Genomic DNA, 26,663 nt, shown 5'->3' on the forward strand with positions numbered 1-26,663 from the left:
GACCCATGACCTTAACACTTGATAAATACTGTTGATGTGGAAGGGTCATTGAAGAATAACAAATAAATACCATGAATTGTTAATACATCATTGCAGAGTGGAAAGTAACAAGGTGCACATAAATATTTTTAAATGCAATTCTTTCAGCCACAGTCAGTTTTTTATATCACTCTTGCCAAAACTTTTCAGCATTTTCACAGGATTAAAGTTCAGAGACAATAAAAAATACAAGTCTTTAATAGCAACGTGTCTCTTTCGTTTTCTTTTTTCTTTTTTTTTCACTTAAATCTACCTTTCAAGTTTTTCTCCTGGCTCAGAGTCAAAATTTATTTTCAAGTGCCCTTTGTGATTTGTCTGAATGAATATTCCGTCCCACGAGTTACCCAACCCCGGTCTCCTCCTCTCCCCCTCCGCACTAGCCAAATTCACAATTAGTAAGATTAGAATTTTGCCATTTAATGCTCTCCACGCTTAATAACCAAGCGACTACTTCTCAACTTAATTGTAACCTTAAAGGAAACCTCTGCTTCCTCGCGGTCTAGGCTGTCACCAAAGTTGCCACTTTTCTGAGAAAAAAGACATCCGTCCTCCAGCCCAACTCCACCTCCCTCCTCCCTCCCTCCCCACCCCAAAGACCGAGATTCTGGGGATGTCAGTCTGAAAGTCCCGTTTGTCTCTGAAAGGTCTCTTCAGTTCTCGCCTCTGCTTTGTTTGTTCTGCAAGTGTTTCCCAACTACCAGAGGACCAAAAAAGGGGGGTGGGGGACAGCTTTTCCCTTTCCTCTAGCTTTTTGGTCGGTCTTGTGTTTCTCGGGGGTGTGTTTAAGGCTTCTCCGTGCACTGTTTGCAGAGGCTGGAGGAGACGCTGTTGAACAGGGCGCACTTCTCCGGGCAAGAGGCGGCCGGGGGCAGCCCGGCGCTGAACGGGTAGCCGGCAGCCTGCTCGTAGGCGCCGAGCGCCGGGTGCAGGGCAGCGGCCGCCGCGGCCGCTGCCGCGGAACTTGGTAGCGAGGCGGCGGAGATGGCCTGGCCTTGGTTGAGGTAGGCGACAAGGCGCCGCATCTCCTCCAGGGCCTGCGCCTGCATGAGGATGTAGTTCTTGGCGAGCAGCAGCGTGGCGATCTTGGAGAGCTTGCGCACCGAGGGGCTGTGCGCGTAGGGGATCACCGCGCGCAGCTCGTCCAGCGCGTCGTTCAGGTCGTGCATCCGCCGGCGCTCCCGGGCGTTGATGTTGAGCCGCAGCGCTTTCTGCTCTTTGGATTTCTTGCTGCTGCTGCCACCGCCGCCAGCGCCGCTGCTACCCCCGCTGCTGCCGCCACCGGGGCCCCCCGGGGGGGCGCTGGCGCCGCCGTGGAGGTGGGCGTTGGAGCAGCCCTCGGCCGCCTTGGCGCCGCCGCCTCCTGCGCCCGGGGAGGCCCGCGGGTCCGCGCCTCCGGCCCGCAGCACCAGCTCGCAGCGGCCGTCGCTGTCGTCGTCGGGGCTCTGCTCGCCGCCGCTGCTCTCGGCCACCGAGCCCCGGCTCGCGCTCTCGCCGTATTTGAGGCATAGAGCAGCTCCAGCCGGCAGGCTGCTCAGGCTAGGGTCGCCCCCAACGCCGGCAGAGCCCACCAGCAGCCCGGGGACGCCCCCCGCGCCGCCGCCGCCGCCTCCTCCAGGAGGCGGCAGCAGCAGCCCTGCCCCCTCGGGGTCAGCCGGCTCGAAGCAGCCCAGGGGCGACGAGGAGGACGCCGGGCGTTCCCGAGGCGGCGGCGGCGCCAGGGACAGGTCCATGCCCGGGGGCGTGGAGCGGAAAGCCGCCTCCAAGCGCTTGGCGGTGGAGGCGCTCAGGCTCTTGTGCAGAAAGAGGTCGTCTTCGCCCGCGGCGGCCGCGCCGAGGTGCAGCCCGCGCTCCATGGTCCGGCGCCGGCGCGCAGCCCCGGCCGGCCACGCCGGCCGCCGCCGCCGCCTCGGCTCGGGAGTCAGGCGGCGTGGAAGACGCGCCCGAGCCGGGCTCCGGGGCTGATGCGCGCGTCGGTCCGGGTGCTGCTGGCAGCCCTCTCCCCTTCTTTTTCTTTTTCGCCTTCCCCCGCGCTCGCCGCCTCCTCTTCTTCTTCTTCTTCGTCTCCAGCCGATGGTGCTGGCTGCTGGGGCTCAACATGGGCCGCGGCCCCGCATGGTGGGAGGGTGGGCGCGGAGCGAGTGGGGCCGCCGCCGCTCTGAGCCCAGCCCCGCGCCTCCTCTCCGCACCGTTTATCTTGCTTGGATTCACCTTCAAGAGATTTCCGGACCCATCAACCAGCCGCCGCCGCAGACGGGGGAGCCTTTTACATCATTATCTCTGAGTAGGTTATTATGAAGAAGACTCGCCTGTTGGGACAGCGCTTTCTACCCAATCAGGTTAACGTTTTAATTAATAGGATTAAAACGGTAACAAACAATCGCAGGCGCTATCTGGCCGCGAGTCTGAATAGTTTCATTTCCCAGGTCTGAAGACAGGCAGCAGCTAGCGCTTTATAAAAGGCGCCTGCTCCATTATTCTGCCTGCCATCTGTATACACAGCTTAGCGCATATGTTTGCAAGGCGCTGGGTCCTGTTAGTAACCCAACAACTGCCTTTAGCTTGACATGTGTGGCGACTTTCACTCATCAATGAGCACACTAAAAGCCCTACTTAGAGTCGAGGATGTTCTTTGCTCCTTCAGCAAATTGTAGATCCGCGGCGAAGCCCGGGAGTCCTGTGGAAAGCTGACGCCCCCACTCACCGCACCCCGCCCCCACTGCGCTTCCCTCGCTATTGCTGCCTCATCTTGTGCTAAATTACCATTCCGGGCGAGAATTATACTTCACCCCTGTTCGCATGTTGACTCTGGTCTCGATTTGGAGATGGGACTTTGGTGGTGGTGGTGGTGGGGGGGGGGAGGGTGTGAAGTGGTGTCCCGGCTGGCTTGTCCAAAATTTACCCAAGATTCTCAGCTAGTAAGTGAGCAAAGAAACCGTCCCCCTCGAATACACTGCCTTATTTCCACCACCACCCCCTTCCTATTTCCAACCCGGTTGGGGGGGGGGGGAAGGAAAATGAAGAGCCAATTGATTATGAAGCCCATTAGATTAAAAAAGGGATGCCTTTGAGGCGGTCCCCAAATAACTGCTGCAGTAATGGTGACTATGAAGCACACAATTACCTAAACAGGAAAAAACTGATTTCTCAAACTTTTCTCCAGATTAAAATCCTGTAGTTTCAGAACAGTCAACTTCACCAGGAGTCAAATCCTCTCACACCCCACGTGGGGCATTTGTGTATGTTGATTTGCCCCGAAACGTAACCACCCCAGCTAGGAAGCCATTCACGGGCATCTGGACCTGCCTCGGTTGTTCTGGAAGGGCTGGCAAGGGGGTGGGGGGGACGTCTGTGTAGACAGTGCTCTTCTCGGATGGGAAAGGGTACACACCGACCGCTCGCTCCCGAGTTGCGTGTCTGGGAGCACATGGTATTTAGCTGCTGCTGTTCAGCCTTATGACATAAGTAAAAACAATATTTCCCAGCACCTCTAATAAATCTTTCTTATGTGGCAGAATTACTGAAGCCTATGAAATTTTTGGTTTCTCTGGTTTCATTAAAAACCTTTTAATTGTGCCTTTCTGAGTTGGCCCCAGGTGTTGGACTCTTTTCATTACATTTTGCTCTAATGTGATGAAATTCTAATTCTCTCCTTACCATATGGTTAAATTTCCCAACTGAGAATTAGTTGAAAAAGGAGAAATAATCTATTAATCTCTGTAATAGATTCACAAATGAGGTTCGCCACAGAACCTGTTTTTGAATGGTAATATCAGAACAGTTGGGCGCCTGAGTTCATAAAGGAAGGGTGAGGACGACACAGAAGCGTCTGCATTTTCACCTGGAAAGAATGAATAGGGGCCCAGCGGTATCTCTCCAAAATAATTGCCTGAGATTCAGTCTCACGAGGACAGAAATACTACGCAGTCGTTGGTTACCTTCGCGCCTTCGGATTTCCTGGAACCCAAAGTCTGACAAAGAACAAGCGGGCTGAGGGAGGCTTTACAGCCTGGAACCCAGGCCGGTGGTTCTGGAAGACTTGAATAGGCCCACGGGCTTCTCTGGGGATCCAAAAGCACGTTTCTGTGCAGGGCAGCCCCTCGATCACCGCTTCCCTCCCAACCTCCCTCCCGGGGCTCTCGCAGCTGTTAACCTCTCCCTTTAGGAAGCTAAAGACACGCTCCTGTTACTGTTTTTCAATTAGCAGCTTTCTTTTCACCGGGATCATAAACAAAGGTTCTCTATAAACGTGTAGGTGAATCGTGTGTGCTGATACTAACTAATCAAAATCCTAGGGAGGCTCGAGGCTGCCACCGTCGTGGCTCTGAGCGGAATGAAGACAGTCCCCGATGTCTGACTCGGTTCTCCACCCAGCCTGCCTTCCTAGTGGGCTGGCACTTTCCGCGGGACGCCTGTGTTCCTGCCGGCCACTCAGTGGACACTGGAAGGGCCAAGGAAGTACCACTCCCGGGCTTTGTAGGAGCTCGGGCTTAGCTACGGGCGCCACACAGGGCTGTGTCCTGCAGGGACGGAATGCACAGCAGGAGTGACCACCCAAATCGGCCAAGGCGGGCGCCGCCTGCCACGGCTTAGACCTGTGACCCCTTTCTCCGCCACCCCACGGTCTTCCCTTGGTCCTTCGCTGCTATCAGGTAACTCAGCACCGGAGAGCACCTCGTGACCCTTCCCGGACTGCACCACCACGCGGTCCTTCCAACCCTCCTCCTCTCCCTGGCCGTCCAAACTGCTAAAACAAACTTTTGCGCAACTTTATTTCACTCAGTAGAAGCCAAAACCCTCTTTCTTTGGTGGTTAAAGAAAATCCCCCCAGGTCTCCCCGGAGGAGGTGGCTGCTTAATAGCCACTGGAGACTTAGCAGTGGGAAACTGCTGGAGAATTTATACAAGCTTGAAATGTGGGCCTTGTAACAACCATAGAGGAATGGTCTTTGAGGTTTATGCACTCGTAAACTTTTGCTGATTGCTTCTGGGAAGTTGTCAGGCACTTAACACTTCATTTATCTTACAGGGCAATGAAAACACATCTGCCTGGTGTCTCGTTACCTAGTTTAATCGTCGTCAGCCCTATGTCACAGCCTAGGCTCTGTCTCTTCACTTGAGAGGGATCCCGCCGCCTGGTTTCGGACCAGAGAAGGGCTGACGTCAGCGGCTCACTTAGTGCGGTCTGGCCGCAGGAGCTCCGGAAATCTGTGCAGTTGAACTTTGTTCCGTCAAGAAGCAGGGAAAAGGCCTGGGTTCCTGATGTAACTAGCACGTTGGAAAGGTAGCAGACAAGCCAAAGTAAACACCTTCTGGTTGCTGGGGGAAACAGGGTGAGAAATTAGCCCGCGGGGAAAACTCCTGACCCACAGATGACCCCTGAGAACGAAGCATTGGAGGCGAAGTCCTCTGATTCTGTGCATTTTCAGAGGTCACTGTGAGTTACCGAAGCAATTGGGGGACAGAAAACGCAAGGGACTGACTCCGCGGGCGGGACGGGGCGGGTGGGCGCCCTCCAGGAACGCCCAGCAGGGCGCCCTTGGTGCTGAGCTGGTTGGCGCAGTGAGGCCCGTTGGCTCACACACGTCAGGACACGGAGATGTTTGACCGCGTGTTGGACACCAAATTTATAGACGCCAGAACATGTTGTGCAAAAATGACTACAGTTTTGTTACAGCAGGAGGGAACATACCTATGGTTTTGAAAGGATTCAAAAATATTCAGAAAGCAGCAACGCACTGAAATTAGAGCATTGAGCTTCAGACCAAACTAAATTTTTAGGTCTTAAATTTCTTAGTGATCATCTATATTAATCTTTGCTTGCAAATTGAAATAGGAACTTAAATAAAATCAGAACGGAACACAATCTAATCTGCTTTCCAAGAGCAAAGCCAGGAGTTCCTCTGTGTTATTTCTATAGCCCTGATAAACAGTTTATCACTTACCTAGATTAAAAGGTTAGGAGAACCCGGAACACTGGGATTTGGGTATCAGAAGAAAGGGAGGATTGTGTGTGTGTACGTGTATGTCTGTTTCAATTTATCTATTTGACAACATTCCAAAAAGTAAAAGCAAAGTTTGGCAAAAGATGCAATAAAGTTGGCTTGGGAGCTGCTCTGGAAAAGCAAATCCCCGGCGAGCCATGGGACCTCCTCCCAGAGGCCGCGGAGGAGTCCAGTCCGGAAGGCCGCATCTGGCCGGGCCCACGAGGACTCCAAGGGACTTCCCCCTGGAACCGGCCGGGGGAGTTCAGTCTCCCAGCCCTCACTGGCCGCGTTCAACTCGCGGAAGCAGGGCGTGCCCCGCTGCTCCCCGGCGCCTTTGGCCGCTTTCCAACCGGGGTCAGAGGCAAGCTGACGTTGGAGTTGCACTTGCCTAACCCCGCCCCTCGCCCGCCGGGCGCGGTGTGATGGTCCTTGGGTCCGCCTGAAGCCTGCACAGCTGAGGGTCATCATTCTGTCCCATGCCGGGTTTGGGGACGCAGGAGCCACTCGTAGGCGGGGAGATTCAAGCCCATTGAGCTCCTGAAGTCAAGCCTTTTGGTGTCGTTTTGTCATCAGTATTTTCTTACGTTCTTCTCCAGGTCCTGAAAAGCTCACTGCAGAGATACTCCTGGATCCTGTGTCTCGGGGACTGGAGGGGCTGATGAGGAGGGCAGCGAGGGTGGAGGGACCAAGGCAGCTGGAACATTGCAGTCATTGAGCCAAGGGCCCCCGCCTTACAATTGCTTTGAAGTGCTTGGCAATTCCAAGGACTTCGACCGTGGAAAAGTGGAAACCTGTTGATAGAAAGTTCTTTCGAGAAGATTTTCATTTTTCCTTCATCTATTTTAAAGAAAAGAGGTTGATCCTCACGACTGTTTGGCGACAAGGTAGCTTAAGTTTGAGCAAACGTTGAAGGAAGACCCTCAGCCCCGGAGAAGCAGCTTTTCCAGCGCGACTGTGCGCCCCACGCGGGCGCGCCTGCGAGTCCCCCAGCAAAGGGCTCACCTGGCTCCCGTGGGGGCTTTCCATTGTGACGACTTTTAAGGCGAGCAGAAAAACTTGGCGCCCGCCGTACCCTGCACTGTTGAGACCCCACAGAACAATGTAGGATACGCAGATGGGGATAGAGGAAAACTTACGAAAAGAGTTTCTGAAGGATTTACTCTTTCCTAGGTTACCTGGGACGTACTCTTGCATTCAGTTGCACTCCCTAGGGGATGATATACTTATTTCTGTTACACGTGTTTTCTCTCTCGAATCTTATCTTTATCTAATGTTGGAAAACATTTAAAAATTAAAAAAAAAAAAGAAAAATTGTTGAATACTTTTAGGGCTTGCCTGGTGTCAACGAATTAAGGAAGAAACAAACTGAAAAGAGCTCAATTCTGCTTTGGGATTTTAGCTCTGCGATTTAAACCCACAGCGCCATCTCCTGGCAGTGAGGAGAATATCGAGGTGCCTGACAATAACACTTAAATGCTGAACATGAAATATTCAAACATGAGCCACTTTACGCCTCAAAAACTATTTTAGTGATAAATTGATTACAATTACAACACATAAGCTGGAAACTTATGATCATTAAAAGTTGTCAGACACAGTCCTGGAAGCTAATTATTGGTAAATAGAAGTTGGTATGTTATATCTACACACACATAGCTTTTATACATTCAAAAAGTTATTTTTCTAGGGATTAATAAAAAATATGACTCTTTATGATAAATGCGTAATTTGATAAAAATATAAATCACAGGTTAATTCTTTTTAAAAATATTTTTATTAAAAATATAGTTAGTGTGCAATATTATATTAGTTTCAGGTGTACGTGATAGTTATTCAACATTTATATACCTAAAGAAGTGATCACTATGACAAGAAACCATCTGAAACGATATCACGCTGTCCCAATATTATTGAATATATTCTCTATGCTGTACATTTCACCCCTATGATGCATTTGTTTCATACCTGGAAATTTGGAGCACTTATTGCCTTTCACCTTTTCCTCGCCTTTTAAATTTTTCAGTTACAGTTGACATTCAATATTATTTTATATTAATTTTGGGTATACAACACATGGTTAGACTTTTGTATAATTTAAGAAATGATCCTTCTGACGAGTCTAGTACACACCTGGCACTATACATAGTTATTATTATATTATTGACTATATTCCTTACACTTTCCTTTATGTCTCCATGATTATTTTGTAATTACCAATTTGTACTTATTAATCCATTCATCTTTTTCACCCTGTTTCCCAACCCCTTCCCATACATCACCCAATAAAGCCCACAGGTGGCAGCAGGACTCAAAGTGTTCTGGCTTTTTGTAGAGCTACCCTAGACCTGATACTGGTAGCCGCCGTCTTCAGTTCACAGTGTGGCCTCTTCCACACTGCCTCCACATACAGCACAGGTAGCCCATCTGACACCATATGTAGTTATTACAATATTATTGACTATAATCCTTTGCTGTACCCTACATCCCCATGACTACTTCGCAACAACCTAGTTGTGCTTCTTAATCCCTTCCCCTTTTTCACCCACTCCCCTAATCCCCCCCATCTGACATACATCAAAATGTTCTCTGCATCTATGAGTTTATTTCTGTTTTGTTTATTTTGTTCTTTAGATTCCACATATAAGTGAAATCGTATTGCATCTGTCGTTCGCTGTCTGACCTACTCCCCTCTGCACAATACCCTCTAGGTCCATCCATGCTGATGCAGATGGCAAGAACCCATTCCCTTCCCTGGCCAAGCAATATTCCACTGTATATATGAACCACCTCCTCTTTAGTCATTCTTCTATCGATGGACACCCAGGCTGCCGCCACATCTTGGCCATTGGAAACAATGCTGCAATGAACATATGGATGCACATGTCCCCTCGAAGTAGCGTTTTGGGTTTCTTCAGATAAACACCCTCAAGTAGGATTACTGGGTCCTCTGTATGTTGTTATAGCTTTTGTTTTAAAGTCTATTTTGTCTGGTGTAAGTATTGCTACTTCAGTCTTTTTTGTTTTTCATTTCATTTTCATGAAACAACACTTTCCATCTCTACTTCAGTCTATGTGTGTCTTTCAATCTGAAGTGAATCTCTTATAGGCAACATATGTAAGGGTTTTGTTTTCTTATCCATTCAGCCACCCTATGTTTTTGATTGGAGCATTTAATCCACTTATATTGAAAGCAATTATTGATAGATATGTAGCTATTGCCATTATATTGTTCATATTTTTAATATTTTCCCCCCTCCATCTTAAAGAAGTCCTTCTAACATTCCTTGTAATACTGTTTTGGTGGTGATGAACACCTTTAGTTTTTTCTTGTCTGGAAAGCTCTTTATTTGCCTTTTGATTCTAAATAATAGCCTTGATAATTTAGAGTAGTCTTGGTTGTAGGTCCTTTCTTTTCATCACTTTGAATATTTTTTGCAAATCCCTTCTGGCCTGCAAAGTTTCTGTTCAGAAATCAGCTGACAGTCTTATGGGAGCTCTGTGGTAGGTAACTAACTGTTTTTCTCTTGCTGCTTTAAGGATTCTCTCTTTGTCTCTAATTTTTGCCATTTTACTTATAATATGTCTTGGTGTGGGCCTGTTTGGGTTCATCTTGTTTGGGACTCTCTGCTTTGCCTGGACTTATATGTCTATGTCCTCCACCAGGTCAGGAAAGTTTTCAGTCATCATTTCTTCAAATAAATACTCAATCTCTTGCTCTCTCCTTTTTCCTTCCGGTACCCCTACGACGTGAATGTTGTTACACTTGATATCTTCGCAGAGGTCTCTTAAACTACCCTCATTTTTTTTGGATTATTTTTTCTTTCACTGTTCCGATGGGGTGTTTTCTGCTACCTTGTCTTCCAAATCGCTGATTCAGTCCTCTGCTTCATTGGGTCTGCTGCTGATTCCTTCTTCTGCATTCTTCATTTCAGTTACTGTATTCTTCACATCTGACTGGTTCTTTTTTTTTATGGTTTCTATGTCCTTTTCTATGCCTGCTATCTATTTGTTGAAGTTCTCACTATGTTCCTTGAGCATACTTATAATGTTTTGGACTCTGTATCTGGTAGGTTGCTTGCCAATATTTTGTTTAGTTCTTTTTCTGGAGTTTTTTTCCTGTTTTTTCATTTTGGATGTATTTCTTTGTTTCCTCATTTTGGTTGCCTCTGCCTGTTTGTTTCTATGTATTAGGTAGGGCTGTTATGTCTCCCATTCTTGCTGGGTGGCCTTATGTAGTGTGGATCCTGTGGGGCCCAGTGGCATAGTCTCCCTGGCCACCTGCTCTGGGTGCTCCAAGAGTGTTCTTTGTGTGGATTGTGTGTGCCCTTCTGTTATAGTTGAGTCTTGATTGCTGTTGGCATGTCAGTGGGTGGTATTGACCTTCAGGCTGACTGGCTGTGGGATTTGGCCACATCCACAGCTTATGGGCTGCTGTAAGGGGCTTCTTACCCCATGGAGTGGGCTTCACCCCAGTGAGCTCTGGTGCCTGTTCAAACTGCCCTTTGAGTGTGTTGCTTGTTGGGTTAATTGTGTGGTGCTCTGCTGTGGTCTGAAGCGAACCTCCAAGTATGTTGATTATGGGGGACTCTTGGGAGGTGCTCTGGTGCAGGCCCAGGTCAGCCACTGCCTGTGACCCGCCTGAGAATACCTGGTAGGAGCTACTAAGTGATTCACAGTTTATTGCTACCTATGCTGCATGTGGAGGCAGTGTGGGAGAGGCCACGCTGTGAACTGAAGACGGCTGCTACAGGTACCAGGTCTAGGGTAGTTCTACAAAAAGCCAGGACACTCTGAGGCCTGATACCACCTACCGGCTCCTATAAGGTTCAGCCACTGATAAAGCCTCCTTCAGTATGAAAGTTACCTGACGCAGGTCTTGGTGAGTTAGCAGAGTAGAGCATTGGAGCTCACCAGGCCAATCAGATTCAGATTTGGCCTGTGGGGGTGGGCTCAACACAGGAAAGATGGCGCCTGCCTGCCGGCTGCACAGGAGGAGGACCTCGCACAGGAGTCCTGTTCCTCTAGTCCTGATCCCAAAGTTACACAGCTCAGTCTCTCCTCAGATGCCTCTAATGCCTCCAGAGTCACCATCCCTCCACCAGAACCCAGTGAGTGTCTGTGTGGGCCCTTTAAGAGGATGTCTGGGTTTCCTACAGCCTTCTGTCCCACCCAGATGGTTGGAATCTCCACCGTTTTTCACAGTAAGAAGTTGTGGGGGCTCCTCTTACTGGCACCAGTACTCTTGGCTAGGGAGCCTGGTGTGGGGGGCTGTGGCCCCTTGCTCCTTCGTGGGGAACCTCTGTGGCTGAGATATCTCTCCTAATTTTAAACCTACACACGTGAGTGTGGGACCAGCCTGTTTCGCGTCTCTGCTTCTCCAGCCAATCTTGATGTGACTTCTTTTTTATTTCCTTAGTTATTAAACTTCTGTTCAGCAAGACTTCAGATGGTTCTCCAGGTTGATTGTTTTATAATTTAATTATACTTTTGATGTGTTCCTGGGATGAGGCAAGCCTAACCTTTATCTACTCTGCCATCCTGGATCTTATTGTCCACAGGCTAATTCTAAGTCAGGATTTGAACTAGTCACTTTATGCAAAGGATACTGTAACTTTATGCTCTCAGGAATTAATTGACTAGTGTTCTCAGGAGTTAATTGACTAGTGAAAACCAAGTGCTGAACTACTATTCAGATAATTTAATCATCAAAATATTTTCTCTCTCAAGTATGTGTATTTTTAGTAAAAGCTGTGCTCTTTGTTTACTTTTTGTGGATGATGTTTACCTTATATGGTAGAAAGGAGACTAATGTGAAATGATGGTGTGTTGAAACATGAATTCTTCTAGTTCCTCTTGGAAGTTTACTAATCAACATTTGCAAATGATCTGCCCCAGTTTTCCTCAATAGCCCTTCCTTTTCTTTATTTAACTGTCTTCTCGCCTCACAATCTTTCAAAATATATATTTCGGCTTTCTGAGCCTGAAATATCATCTGAAGTTAAATTGTTTTCCAAAAATTTAATGCACGTACAAGAAGCATGGCTACCTAACACTTTTGTGAATTAAAATGTTTCTGAAGTGCATGTATTTTGGCAAACTTTGCTCCTTTTTATAGATAAGATTGAAATTCAGTAAAACTTAGAGACTATATTCCAATTAAGAACATTTTCATCTATGATTATATACCCAGACCAGCTGCTTGAAATATAAATAAAAGTAGATATGCTTTTTGTAGTGTACAAAATATTATGAATATCCTTCAGAAATATTGCAGATCAAACACACAAATGTAAATTTCACTTCAGTTAAAAGATTAATTTTATTTGATTAAAGTGAAGATCTATTAAGGCAAATATTTGGACTCATTTACTCTGTCGATGTAAGAGTTTCTGTTTGAAAGAAATTTGATTATATATAGGAGGAAGTAGATAAACAGATGGTTAGCTAGAGAGCTTTCACAGTTAAATTTTGAAATTTAACATGGATTAGTCTGACATCTTCTCAAACATTTTTGATGAGGTCATTTGATCTATTCTAGTGATGGAGTATTGTTGCACATAATCATTTCAACTTCTGTTTAGGAAACATTTAACTTTGTGTTTTTATTAGTGTATTTGGCTGAAAACTGCACTGTTTGAGTTGTCCACTTGGAAAAATATACAGACACACACACACACACACACACACACACACACACACATATTAGTGCTACATTTACAGTGGTAAGCAAGTATTATAAAAAAGAAATCATCAGTTGTAAGGCATCGTGACAAGAGTGTCTTAATACAAGAATAACATTCCTCTGATGAAATATTTCATTCCAACTACCTGTATACTGGCAGAGATCCAGGCTGTCTGTATATTATAGTGTAATATGCCCATGTGGAGAACAGATATTACCATTTGGCATGGACACATTAAAGTTTATCCCAAAAGTGACTTGAGACCCTCCTACACCTTAGGTACTTCTAGGGGCAAAAAATTTCTCCCATTGCCCTCGATAAGAAGGTGAGATTTTCCCAAAAAGGTTTTGTTGTAATACATTGTACTTAAATATTCTTACTCCCTCAAGCTGCTTCTTCTATTCCCATTGTTTTTGAGAATAATAGTCAAGGGGAAAGGGGAATAAAAAAAGGACGGAAGGAAAGCTGAGGAAAAATAGGTAGACAGATTTGAGGACAAAGAATGTGTTTAGTATATTCAGTGTATGGCTCATGAAGATACAGTCTGATTTTCTTTTAAAAGGAAGTTTTGAATTATGATTTTTACAGATGCCCAAACCTGATTGCACTTCTTTGTAAATGGCTTTAAAAGGTACGAGTCGATGTAGTAGAAATCGCAGCTCCTCAGCAAAGGAACTATGTAATCTTTGGCAATTTTCTTGATCTTAGTTCCAGGGGGGAAATGGATCTATTAATCATGGTTTTCTGACTGTCTCAGGGTATTAATCAAATGGGACTATGTGGAAGCATTTTGTAAACACTAAAATGTTATGTGGATTTAATGTTAACACTTTATTATGCTTCTGTGACTGTTTCATCTAAACCAGTTCAGTCACTTTTAATTATCATTGTTGGTTTGTATTTTATTTACTTTTTCTATCACAACTTTCAGGTGCTGGCAGATTTCAGAGCACTTTGTATTGCTCGGGCCATGTTTGAGGGTCATGGGAGTAGGTACTGTAGCTGTGGGACCTTTTATGGTCCCAGGCCTTCAGTATCTGTTCCCTTCGCTGCCCCTCCCTTCTCCTGAATATGCCTACTGCCCCACAGTGCGGTGCTTGCTGTCTTCCTGCTATCTCCAACAGAATGAATTTGTCTCTAGCTAGTTACAAAGTGGTCACCACGGTGCGATTTGACTGAACTAACTGGTATATGGATGGAAAGATGGCCATGGATTTGGCTCCAAGTCAAGTCTGATTTGGATATCCCAAGGTGTTTCTATCCTTTACAACAACCTTCCATTATAATGCTTCCAAATAAATGTGTGGGCACACTTTTCAGTTTAATGAGGCTTGTTAAATTAATGATCATGCTATTTTTCTTTCTTCCATCTAGATCATTAACATAAAAGCTTTGTGAATTGGATCTATCACAGATCTTCGTGTGGTATTTGTTTCCTCCTCTTTGTGTCTGGATACATCAATGTTATTATTATTTCTGTTGTTTATGGTCCAATTTATGTCAATTCTGTTGACAGTGCTCACCTTGAAGCCAATTTGAATTAATTTTTAATGAAAGATTTATGGAGACAACGTATGTCAAAGGTCTAAATTTATTGCACCTCTTGCCTTCCCTTACCTACTAATCCAGTTATTTTTATCAAGAAAGGTAATCAGGTTTGTCTGAGTTATTTTTTATTTTTAAACCTTAGCTATTTATTGCTCCAAGATTTCATTATTCTGTGAGTATTTGAAGATAATTTTTACTTAAATTTTATTTTACTAGAATCAGAGTTAAATCAATTCTATGTGGATTGAGAAATACATTTAAATAAGGCAATGATAGCATTTCTATATTTATAGAGATTAGTTTTATAGACTGAGGGTAGAAAGTCTTTCCTAAACAAGGCAAAAATTTAAGACTCACACACAAAAAGTTTGACACATTTACACGCAAAAAAAAAAATTCCTGTTCTGCAAAGAAAGAGCCTATAAACAAAGTTAAAAGACAAATGGCAGAGTAGGAGGAGAAAATAAACACATCAAATATACAAAAAGCTTGTACAAAAAAATAAGAAGTTATCCAATAGGAAAATAATCTGGCAACAAACAAAATAAATATAAATATCCAAAAATGATATAAAAATAGTCAGAATCATTAACAATGAAAATACAAGTTAAAACAGTTTTCTTAAATAGTCCAAATTAAAAATAAATTAACAATATGCAGAGCTTTGAGGAAACTTGTAGTGAAAATTGGTACAATCTTTTTGGGAAGATGATTTGGATTTGACACCTAAGAATCTATCCTATGGAAAGAACGGCATGAGTAATATATATATATATATATATATATATATATATATATATATATATATATATATATATGAATAAGGTTTTCTGAAATGGCACAAGATACAAATATTCTTCAGAAAACAGATGATTAAATAAATTATGTTGCTGCCATAAAATAGAATGCTGTTATAAAAAGTAAATGAGGTCAATTTCTATATACAGTAACTTGGAAAGACATTTCTGACACATAATTCAGTTGAAAAAGAAAGATGTAGAATACAGCAGTCGTATTTGGTATTTAAAAAAGGTATGTGGGTAGATCCATGCAGGAAAAATCTGAAAGAAGTTTACTAAACACTATCTGTGATTGGAAGGTCAAGGGTGAGGTTTGTCATATGTTACTTTAAATACTTTGATAAAAGTGGAGCGATTGTAGGTGACAGACAGAGATTTACTATTTGTTATGTGTACAGTATTTTTTTTTGCAATTAAAAAAGCTCAAGAATAAAAGATTATATAAATAAAAGTGTTAATATTTCCTCAAGGTTCTTTGCATCATTATTCATTCTCTTCTTTTTAAAAACACATTAACAGTAGCTTTCCTAATTTTAAACATTTGCTGTCCATAATTTCACCCCTCAAATTTCATTTCCTAAAACCATATTCTTTCATGTTGTTTGGATCAGGAATGCATTTAAAAATAATAATGATATTTTGAACAATATATATTTTGCTCAACCACAGATGTCTGTGCTTCTTTACTAGTAATTAAAATTTCAGAGATAATTTATAACATTAAAGCTAGTTGGTGATTATATTACATTAGTGACTTTATTGAATTTCAATAAAGAATAATTCAGTTTAACCTTGTAAATTACATCATTTTATACTTATATTTTAACATGATCACAGAACTGCATTTTAAATAGTAGAAAAAGTATAGATTCTTGTGGAGCAAAAATTCTCACTTTCAGCTTTGACGAAGTGATTTTGGGGTACAACTTTACCCTTTTGATCTCCTTACATGTGTTTGTATTATCATTTGCTCATTCTATCTCCTGGTTCACAAGCAGAAGAACAATGGTTTTTGCCTGTGAGGTTACTAAAATTCACACTTTAATCTTTCAGGGACTGCTATTTCCCAGTTACACTCGGATGTCTGATTGTCAGCTTTATGTCTCAGAAAGTATTCCCCACAATTCAGGTACAGTAAAGTATCTAGCTCCAGCTAGCCTCTGGGTACTATATAACTTTTATAGTCATTATAAAAAATAATTTATTGAAAAAACTTAAACCTTTTCCAACTCAAGTGACTTTTGATTTAAATGTCTATGATCCCGGCTATGGTAATCAGCGATGGCAGATTTTTTTTTTCTGAATTAAGTTTGCTGTTTATATTACAAAGTTTAGAAAATATGAAAGTAACATCATCTCAAAGATAACGGGTTAGAAGAAATGGAGAGTCTATAGTCTACATATTTCTGTTACTTGCTTTGGAATCACATTTAATACAAGTCCTGGAGAAATTTCCTATTCTTTGTGTCATATTTTTCCTCTTCTATATATTTTTACTTTATTTGGGCTGCTACATAGTAAACTCAAAAATATAGCAAGCTTCACTCTGCTATGACTATTGGAAATACATTGTTAGGTGAAATTACGGGAAGCAACTTAAGCTATTAACAGTTAACATTAGGTATTTAGAATAATTATTAAAAGATTTTTAGGAGGTTATTTAAAGGTGATGGTACAGGCAACAAATCTCTGTGAATGCTTAACTGCTTAGCCTCTAAAGACATAAACTCTCAATATATTGTGATCTGAATTTGAAGGAGCTGACAGCAGTATTTCCTATGCACATGGAGGTAGCCGACGAGATCAATGTGTCCTCTACACCCTTAGACACTCCAGTCAGGGATTGTATCCATTGTTTGCAAGGTGTGTTTCACTACCTGTGGGTTATTTTGTTACCTAGGCTTTGGGCATTAAAATGAAATCGCTCCTTATGCAAATGAAAATGCAAATAGCACCAAAATATTTTTATATTTGCCAACTGAGCTCTTCTGACTCGGACTGTGGTCAAAGCAATTAAGTCATCTTTCATCTGTGGATAGTTTGATGTGCCAAGATCCAGAAATATCCTTTGTGTTGATCATGCTACCATTTAAAAGAAAGCAAATTGCATATGACTTACCGTCAGAACAGCTCTTCACTGCTTTTTTTTTTTTTTCATACTATGAAACTCCCTGTATTTTCTAGTTATTGATGCTGATGTTACATCTTGCTTTCTTTTAAATATTAGGTTGGTACAAAAGTATTTGCGGTTTTTGCAATTATTTTTAACCTTTTAAACCACAATTGCTTTTGCACCAACCAAACACATGGGCTGTTAAAAACAATTTAAAAAGATAATGATACAGAAATAGACATGTTGAAAACAGTCTCAGACTAGAGTTAAGAGGACATCTGTTTTTTTTTGTTTGTTTCTTTGTTTTTGTAGAACCTGTTGTTGATTAAAGAATGAAGACAGATTGTTTTCTATAGAAGCTTTAATGTCAATCTCTTCTCTCTACTTCAAAATATACTGAAGGGCAATGAAAGACAAAAGGGCAAAGCTTCTTTTAAGAGATATCTGAGGAGATCTGAAAACTGCTAGCTTACTTAATAGGATATCTTAAATGAACATGTGGGGAAAATCTCTCCCATATTAAAAGAAGGAATGTATTAAAGAGGCTTACAAATGTGTGTAAGAAAGCATTGATTCTTAGTAAGGATGGCTCTTAACAGAGATGATAGCTTTGAACCACGGGTGGGTTTGTGAGGTGAAAGGAAAAGCAGAAGGCTCCAGCAAGAATTTCGTTATTCTATTTTTGAAGAATACAGTCCTGCAAGGAGAAACTATGCTTCAAAGCTCATTAGCAGGATAAAATGTGATCTTCATCTTGATAAGAGTAAGCAGTGAGTTTAAAACTCACCTGAAGGAGCAGAATGAGGAAAGCTCCTGCCTCCATGAAGCATGTCAGAGTAATTTTGTAACCTAAATTAAGGTAAGTGGTGACAAAAACTATTTAAACATTCCAGCATCTAGCTGTGCTAACTTGATTCAGTTCGTGCAGTACAATTCAACTCAAAGGGATGCAAAGCAATGCGGCAAATATTCAATAGTGTGCAGGGCCATCTTTCTTTAAATCTTGGTTCTAATATTACTTTTGGAAAAAGGTATCTAATTCGTGTTTTATTCGTTAGCTCAGTTGTATCTTAATAACCACAAAAAAATTCTGAATGAGACATGTGTTAATTGTTGGGCAGATGCTGTAGAGGAGAAGTGATTACTAAGCAAGAGATGTTGCATGAGGTCAGTTACCCTAGATGGCGCCACTGCCACCTAGTGGTAAGTACGTGAACTTGCAGACATGGTTCAGGTCCATAGAGTTTCTAGTTAATTCAATATAATTTCAATAACAGCCACCATTATAGAAGATATCATAAAAGATGAAAGAAATTTTCTGCTAGTGGTTGAGAGTAGCAAAACTTACTTTACCTCAAAGAAGTAAATTTATTTGCTTCAAGGAGGGGCACCCCCTCATCACAATCTCCCATTCTTCTTAACTCAATATACACTCCATTGCCGTTATAATTGAATATACAGAGTTTACTTTAGAAAGAGAGAAAATAATCATAGCATGCGAGGCTTGTCCATTTATTTGGCTGTTACAAAGGCACTTATTGCAAAATGGGCCATTAGACAGACAAACAGATACTTCTTAAAATATCATTTTATAATATAAAAATGGATTTTATGGATTTTCTGTTTGCTCAAATGAATAACATCATTTCAACACTTTATATCCTTGTAATTATTTAAGGTTTCAAAGGGTGGCTGGTGAATGCCTTTGTATATCTTACCTCTCTCTCTTTCACTGATTCTTATCTTTGTTTTTAACACATCTGTAAACATATATTTGATATTTCATATTCATCATATTCAGGTTTCATCTTATTTTCATTGCAATTTTAATTTATGACTGTGAATAATTACAGACTTTATCTTATGTCTTAAAAAGAAAAAATTACTTGCAGTCATGTTCTATGAAGCTTACGGAAGAGCATAGATTACTCTGTTATTTGCCCCTTCACATTCCAGAGCAGCAGATAAAATGAACGAACAGCCATCTTCTGAGACACATTCAAGCATAATTTTCATGGGGGAAAAGAGGTGCATGGCTTGCTAATTCCAGCATTTTTTTGCATTTCTATTATGAACTTTAGGAAGTCAGGGGACCTGGATTCTGGTTCCAGTTTTCCTGTTAATAAAGTTGGATGACCTTAAACAAGTCTTTTTACCTCTCTAATCCTCAGTTTCCTACTCTACAAAATGAATATATTGTTTCCTTTCTGTAAAATGAATACTATCAACTTGAGGGGTTATTGTTGGTATCTATCCCTCCCTAGGGTCTATTAGGACCTCTGAGTGAGTGGGTACTGGATATTTCACCTTTCCTCAAACCTCTACATCCAGACGAAATACTGTTTAATATCTTCTTTTTTCATAAAATGTTGTATTTCTACTGTTTTCCTCTATTGTTTAGCCCAGTTTTGAATAGGTGACTAAAGAGATTAATGTCTGTGTGAGGCTTTTCCTGCCCATAAAAAGAGAAAATAGTCGTCTTGATTCTTCAGTCCCTAGGTTAGGGTGATGGTTTTGTGTCTTACAGTGATATTTAACTCTTAAATATCTTTTACTCCCTTGTTCTAATATTTGATTTTATTTTCAATATAATTCTTTTTATTGCTCTTTACTTAGGATCTTAATTACCCCATTTTAGTCCTACTTTAGGCCATCTCTGTTTTTGCAAAAGAAAAAAAAAATAAAACTATCTACACATTTTTGGTTTTCCAGAAACTAAATTGTTACCATCATCCTAGGAAAGCTATTTTTGATGATGAAAAAAATAATTATTACTACTTTTTAAAAAACAAAACTTTCTTTAAGTGACCTGAAACCTGGCAGAAAAAATCCACATAAAAAACTCCATTTTGGGTAGTTCTTAATGTAGGCTGATAAGGGGGAAAGTGCTGGATATTGGGTACAGAAGATGTAAGCATGTACTTAGACAAAGTATTGCTTAGTACCATTCAAATGATAATCAGAACACATCATAGCGGAAGCTTGGGAGAATGGTTTTGTTTTGGGCTAAATCATAATTGACATCAGAAGCGTGTTTGAGGCAGGGATAGATTCAAAAACACAAATTCCTTTTATTAGAAAAATCAATTATTTTTTGTGCTGTACAACTGAAGCTGAAGTAGAACAATATTGTATGTCAGCTATAATTAAAATATATATATATTTATATATTTACATAAGTTTATCTGTTTAATATATATATATATATATATATATATATACACACACACACACACATATATAGTCACAAGAGAGGTGGAGTACAGCATAAGGAAGAAAATCAATTTATTGTAACAGTTATATACAATGTCAGAGGGGTAGTAGCTTGGAGGAGGGGGGTTATCACTTTGTGAGGGGTGTAAATGTCTAACTATTACGTTGCTTTGTACACCTGAAACTAATTAAAAAAAAGAAATATCAATTATTTTTGTTTAAAAAGCATAGCAATTTTTTTTGATAACTGCCTATGTCCAATATCCTGAATTTTTTTATGAGTTAGGCAGGAATGCCCAGAGTTTCTTTTCTGAAGTCCCAAATAATACTACTGCAAAATTCAAAACATTGGAAACACCAAGGGATACAGATATAGCTGAAAAGCAAATTAATGATTAGAAGAAGAAATTTAATTTTAAAAAAGGCAAAAATACAACTAGAAAAAATCATACATGGAGAAAAGAAATGGATCTATATTAGGATAATTGGTGTTTCTGAAGTTGAGAATCCAACAAATAAAACAGAAATCACTGAAAAACACCAATTTAAAGTAAAACAATTTATTGAAATGATTAAAGAATTTAATTTGCAGATTGGAAGAACATACCGTGCTCCAGAAAAGGTTAATATGAATGAGGAATCCTGATTCCTTTCTTAATTACATGTAAGTTAGTAAACTTTACAGATAAAAATGTGGTTGGGGTATTTAAGCAGAAATTGAATGACATCTGTCAGGAGGAGGATCAGAGTGGCCTCAGATTCTTCATAATGATATTAAATGCCCAAAGACAACGGAGTAAAATAAGCTTAATTCTGAGGCAGAGGGTGATCCAAGAATATTACACTCATCAAAACTGTCCACTAAGTGTGAAAGCAAGAGGCAGTCGTTCCCAAACATGGACAAACTCAGCATTGTTGAGTCCTTCCTGGAAAAAACTACTTGATGCTAAAATTCAGGTATTTCATTAAAATAAAGAAGTCAGGAATGGAGAGGACTGATGAAAAGAACAGAGATGAGCATCATTTCATTTCAATATAAAACTAAAACTAAACATCAATGGGGATTATTAGAATTGGGACAGATTGTAAACCTTTCCAGCCCCAAGACAATATTTAATAAACAGAAAACAAAATGACAAGCAGGATGATGCATTAGTGTGGTAATTTCCTCATCTTTTCATGTTATCAATCAGTAGAATTGAAAAGTGAAATATAGTTTGAAAAATAGCCATGATAATTCCAGCCACTTAGTTTTTTCCTTTGTGATTTTTATTAATTTTTGGTAAAAAAAAATTAGAATGTTTTACACTTCACTTCTGTTTTGCTGTCAAGTGCAATTACAATTAAATAATTTTAAACCATGCATAGAATGATCCCTATTTTATGGTCATTTATGTCACTATGTACTTATTATTTATCTGCATTTTTCATAGAGATGTCTGGGCTGATGTTCATTTATTGTTAGTAAGAAAAACTTTTGATTTGAAGTCATTTCTTTGTGTTTTGGCCTGAAATTTATTAGAAAACCATGTGGTAATTATAAAAGTAATTTTTAAATAAAAAAGTAAAATCTGGTGTTTTAACTTTAGCTCAGACCATTCCCTTTTTCTAGGATTTTTGGTTTTGGGCTTTGTAGGTTATAGACTTGGAGTAAAGCATTTAAATATGCTATTAATTTGGGGACTGAAATAACTGGTACGATGCTGAGTGCATAACACAAAGACAATATTCAGATTAAATAATATACCAGATGTACCCACGCTCTATACGCGTAGCTTGCAAATGTTGCTTATTGTGCATTATGCATATTATAATTTCCTTTGATACCTAAAACTGTGAACTTTTGTTAGAATATGCATTATTTTGCTTCCAAACTCTTAACTCCATGTTGTTAAAATTGTATATACTAAAATCTGTTCCTTAAAAGGAGGGCTCTTTAGGCTTCTCAAATGGAGTCTGAAAAGGGGTTAAAATCAATATAAGCAAAAAATTATTATTGGCAGTGTGAACACAGATATATAATTGTAAATTGCAATGTAGGTTTTGGAGAAAAACAAAGTATTTTTGGAATATTTGATAATGGTTAATTGACAACAATATGCTGTTTAGACTTTTTGAGTATACCCACTTAACAATATTAGGATCTGGCATAGAGCAGGAATGTGCTATACTTGTGTGTTGACAGTGACATAAGTTCCACTGTCATCAACATATGCAAATCACTCAAATAACCCTTACAATTATGTATACAGTTTTATGCCATCTACATCTATTACTTTTTCATCTCACTTATTTCTAGGTTGTTTTATTGTAAGTTTTTCTTGAAATTTTTCTCTTTCCTTTGTCTTTTTTCATAACTGTTTCATTTTATCTTGCTGTGAATATTGAAATATGAGGAAATGAAACTCAGTAGTACAATCACTGATTGGACACTTTCAATATACTTAAGCACTGCCATGAATAAGTGATACAAAGGTGAAAAAGACATAGACCTTGTTCTCAGAAAGCTGACAATATAGGAAGTAAAATTTAGAAATAATATATCAATTCTGGTTTATTTGTCTCTAAGGTGAATGCTCTTTCATTGACTAAAGCAATAGCAGTTTTGAAGTATAACGGAATGTGAGGTTTTAAGTCACACAGACGTTGAGTTGAACCCTAGCTATTAACTGATAATGTGAATTGAATTCCAGTTTACTCACATTAGAAAAAAAAGTGGAAATAATATCTCACGCAGTTGTGATGTGGAATAAATGAGAAAATATTTGTAAAACTAGTCCACTACCTGGCACATTGTTTTCTCTTGATAATAATTAGTCTTTTTTCCTCATTTAACTCAGAATATTTGCAAGATAACTATTAAATATATTGTCAGTATCTATGTAAAAGCTATCTTTTCCTTCTATATATTGTTTTAATACCTTTCACATCTTTATCCTTTTATGTGAATCTATATCTACATCTATCTCTATATTTATATACTTGCAGTTTCCCCCCCTTCACTTGGTCTTATACATTTTCGTTCTTAATTGATGGTACATTGTCTTGACATTATTCCAATTCTCTTTTTTACATTATTGATGGAAACATTATTGCCCGTATCTAAATTCTTTGCTGTCCCATAGTGAGATCAGGCAGCCATGCCTCCTCCAATTTGTAGCAGCATCTGTGCTTGTCTCTTGTTTGTTAAAGAAGTCCCTCTCCTGCCATCAAAAGCAAGTCACTCCATGTGGACCTTGTACCATACTCTCCCATTGTCTCTGGGAACTCCCCTGTATCTCACATCACTCGCTTCCTGCTGCAGCATTTCCAGTAGTACTGTATTTTGCTGTGTATAATGCACTCCCATGTATAATGCACACCCACGTTTTTGGCCCAAACTTTCAAGGGAAAAAATTGCTTGCTTTAGTTTTTCAATTCAAATTTTTATTTGTTTACATTTAAGTATTTGTTTTTTGTATTATAAAGGAATTTTAGCATTTTTTCTTTAACATTATGACACAAGAAATTTTATGTAACAAATAATTACAAAGCAGAAGAACAGATACAACGTACAAGAAATTTTATATACTGGTAACAAATTTACAATATTTATGCATAATAGAAGGACGAGATCTCTTTGTCGTTGCAAGTTCATCATAAATTTAACAAAACCAATTATCATATTCCAGGATATTATTTTGTATATGGATATTGTTATTGACTTCCAAAGTTACACTTTTAACTCACAAGCAGAAATAAAAGAATTGAAAACATTTATATAGATATGAAATCAGTACTACCTATGTATAATGCACATCCTCATTTTTTCCTCACAAATTTGGGGAAAAATTGCGTATTATACACAGCAAAATACAGTAGCTACCAGTCACTCCAATCCAAAAACAAAAGGAAGCAAGACTGCACCTCATTCTTACAGCTTCCTCTAGCTACCTTCTTATAGCTTTCTTTTCCTTTAATACCAAGTTTCTTGAAGAAGCATTTTACAATTTTTTATCTACTCAGTTTCACTTCAGTCCTCAATCCACAGTCTGCCTCATTCTACCAATACTCAACGAAAATTGCTTTTATTAAAGACATTGATGATACCTGGGTTCTGAAATCCAATTCACTTTAAAGGAAATTTTCTTATCTTGCTTGATCTTAGTATTGTATTTAACAGTGGACCATTGTTCAACTCTTCATTCCAGCCATACTGACCAACTTGCTATATTCTATCTTACTTCTCCACTGCATACGAGGTCTAAGTTTGCCAACTCATCCTAGAAAAAGTGCTACATACCTCATTGCTGAATATCACTATGGTCACCTTCGAAGTACTCCCCTTAGGAAGCTATGCACCGACGCCAGCACCTAGTCCACCCTTCCAAGCAATTTTGGAACTCTTTTTCTAGAACGGCCATCAGAGCTGTTGTTGTATTACCCTTGATGTCCTGAATGTCATCAAAATGTCTTCCTTTCAATATTTCATTTATCTTCGGGTAAAGAAAGAAGTCATTGGGGGTCAGATGAGGTGAGTAGGGAGGGTGTTCCAATACAGTTATTTGTTTACTGGCTAAAAACTCCCTCACAGACAGTGCTATGTGAGCTGGTGCATTGTCGTGATGCAAGAGCCATGAATTGTTGGCGAAAAGTTCAGGTCATCTAACTTTTTCACACCGCCTTTTCAGCACTTCCAACTAGTAAACTTGGTTAACTGTTTGTCCAGCTGGTACAAATTCATAATGAATAATCCCTCTGATATCAAAAAAGGTTAGCAACATCGTTGTAACAAGTTCGTGAACTTGTCAGATCTCGTATATTTAATCTGCTGCTCTAAGTGCTGCACAGTGTACCTTAATGTGTACCCACTGTGTTTTAATGAAGTATTTATCCAGGAAACTGTGTTACTGCAACAGTTAAATTGAGGGAGAGACCAAAGCAGAACCTAAAACTACCCCGAGTTATTCTCCCACTACTGTGCCCAGCCACCCTGAATCCTGGGCTGCTGCAAACCCCATCCTCAACCCCAATACTGGGCACACATGCCCGCGGACAAACACAGACACACACACATAGACAGACAGACAGACAGACACACACACACACACACACACACAACTAAGGCCCTGTGCTTTATTTCCTGCCTTCCACAAAGCATAGCCCATTCACTTTGTCCCAGGGCATCTAGTTCTCCAGGTTTCGTATGTATTCTTCCAGCTAGAGCTTTTGTTTTTTTCCCTGCCTCTTCACTCCATCCTTTGTATAGTCTGTGATAAACTGCTTATTACAATAACTATGTGTTTAGATCAAGAATCCAACTTTTAAAATAAGAATATACTACTGGGAATGGTAATATGTTTCTAGGAATGGTAGCAAAGAAGTCTAAAATATCAGTGGTTTAACAAACACAACTTTGTTTCTCACCCATCCTGGGTGCAAGGTGGATATTTAACCCAGCAACTCTCCTGGGTTGCTTTCCTTCAAGTGGGGCCTCTGGGATTCAGGTTCCTTCCATGTTTCGATGCCACTCTCTTCAACATAGAAGCATCAAGGGTAATGTGGGGAGGGAAATGATTATGGTAACAGCACAACTGTTAATTATCCACCTCAGTCTGGAAGTGATGTGGCACTTCTGTTCACCTTCCATCAGCCAGACTAGCCCCAGGGCCTCCTTTAGAGGCGAGATGGCCCGGAAATCGAGTTCCTGTTTGGGCAAGGGCTTCCTGCAAGTGACTGTAAAGTGTAGAAGGGGAGCACGGTCTCCAGTGTTAGCCAGCCACAATTTATTACATTTTTCAACTTTTATATGACTTCAACAATTCTCAGTAATGATTGCATTTACTCTCCCAATGGGTAACTAAGGGCTCTTTTGTGTCTCACCAATGATCGCTATTAACATTCACTGTTATTTGAGATGCTGATGCATTTAATGTCATAATGAGGTCCCAGAGAATGTAGCAGATTGTCTAAGGAGAGACCTTGTCTGTATCTTCTCTCAAGTAAAACAGCTTTCTAGTGTCTGTCTGCCTCATTGATTCACCCTCTTTTCAAATTTCATCTGAAAATATGCCCTTCTCTCTGGATATGCCCCTTAATTTATCTCTTCTTCTGTTCATCATTATTTAACTTTGTATTGTTTAATTAAATCAGGTTATATTATTGTGCTTCGACTATGCTATTCAAAGGACAACTGTTACATAATGTTCAGCATTTTTATTTCACTTGATGTTTCCAAAGCACATTTCAGGGAGGTAAATTAATTATATAATTACATCTTTTTTTTTTTTTTTTCTGAGACGTAG

General features: G+C 40.5%; 1 protein-coding gene across 1 annotated transcript in view; it reads right to left on the minus strand.

Annotated features, from left to right (window-relative positions):
* The window catches only part of BHLHE22 (basic helix-loop-helix family member e22), a 3,716-nt gene extending 856 nt beyond the window's left edge, over positions 1 to 2,860 (minus strand). Inside the window, exon 1 of the mRNA XM_019710702.3 lies at positions 1 to 2,860. This exon is cut by the window's left edge and continues 856 nt beyond it. Within this exon, the coding sequence (XP_019566261.2) occupies positions 822 to 1,892 (1,071 nt within the window). The 5' untranslated portion in view covers positions 1,893 to 2,860 and the 3' untranslated portion in view covers positions 1 to 821.
* Positions 2,861 to 26,663: the final 23,803 nt, after the last annotated feature.

This window comes from Rhinolophus sinicus, chromosome 7, assembly GCF_057876585.1.
Source record: "Rhinolophus sinicus isolate RSI-liver-muscle chromosome 7, RSI-T2T, whole genome shotgun sequence".
Classification (NCBI taxonomy): Eukaryota; Metazoa; Chordata; class Mammalia; order Chiroptera; family Rhinolophidae; genus Rhinolophus; species Rhinolophus sinicus.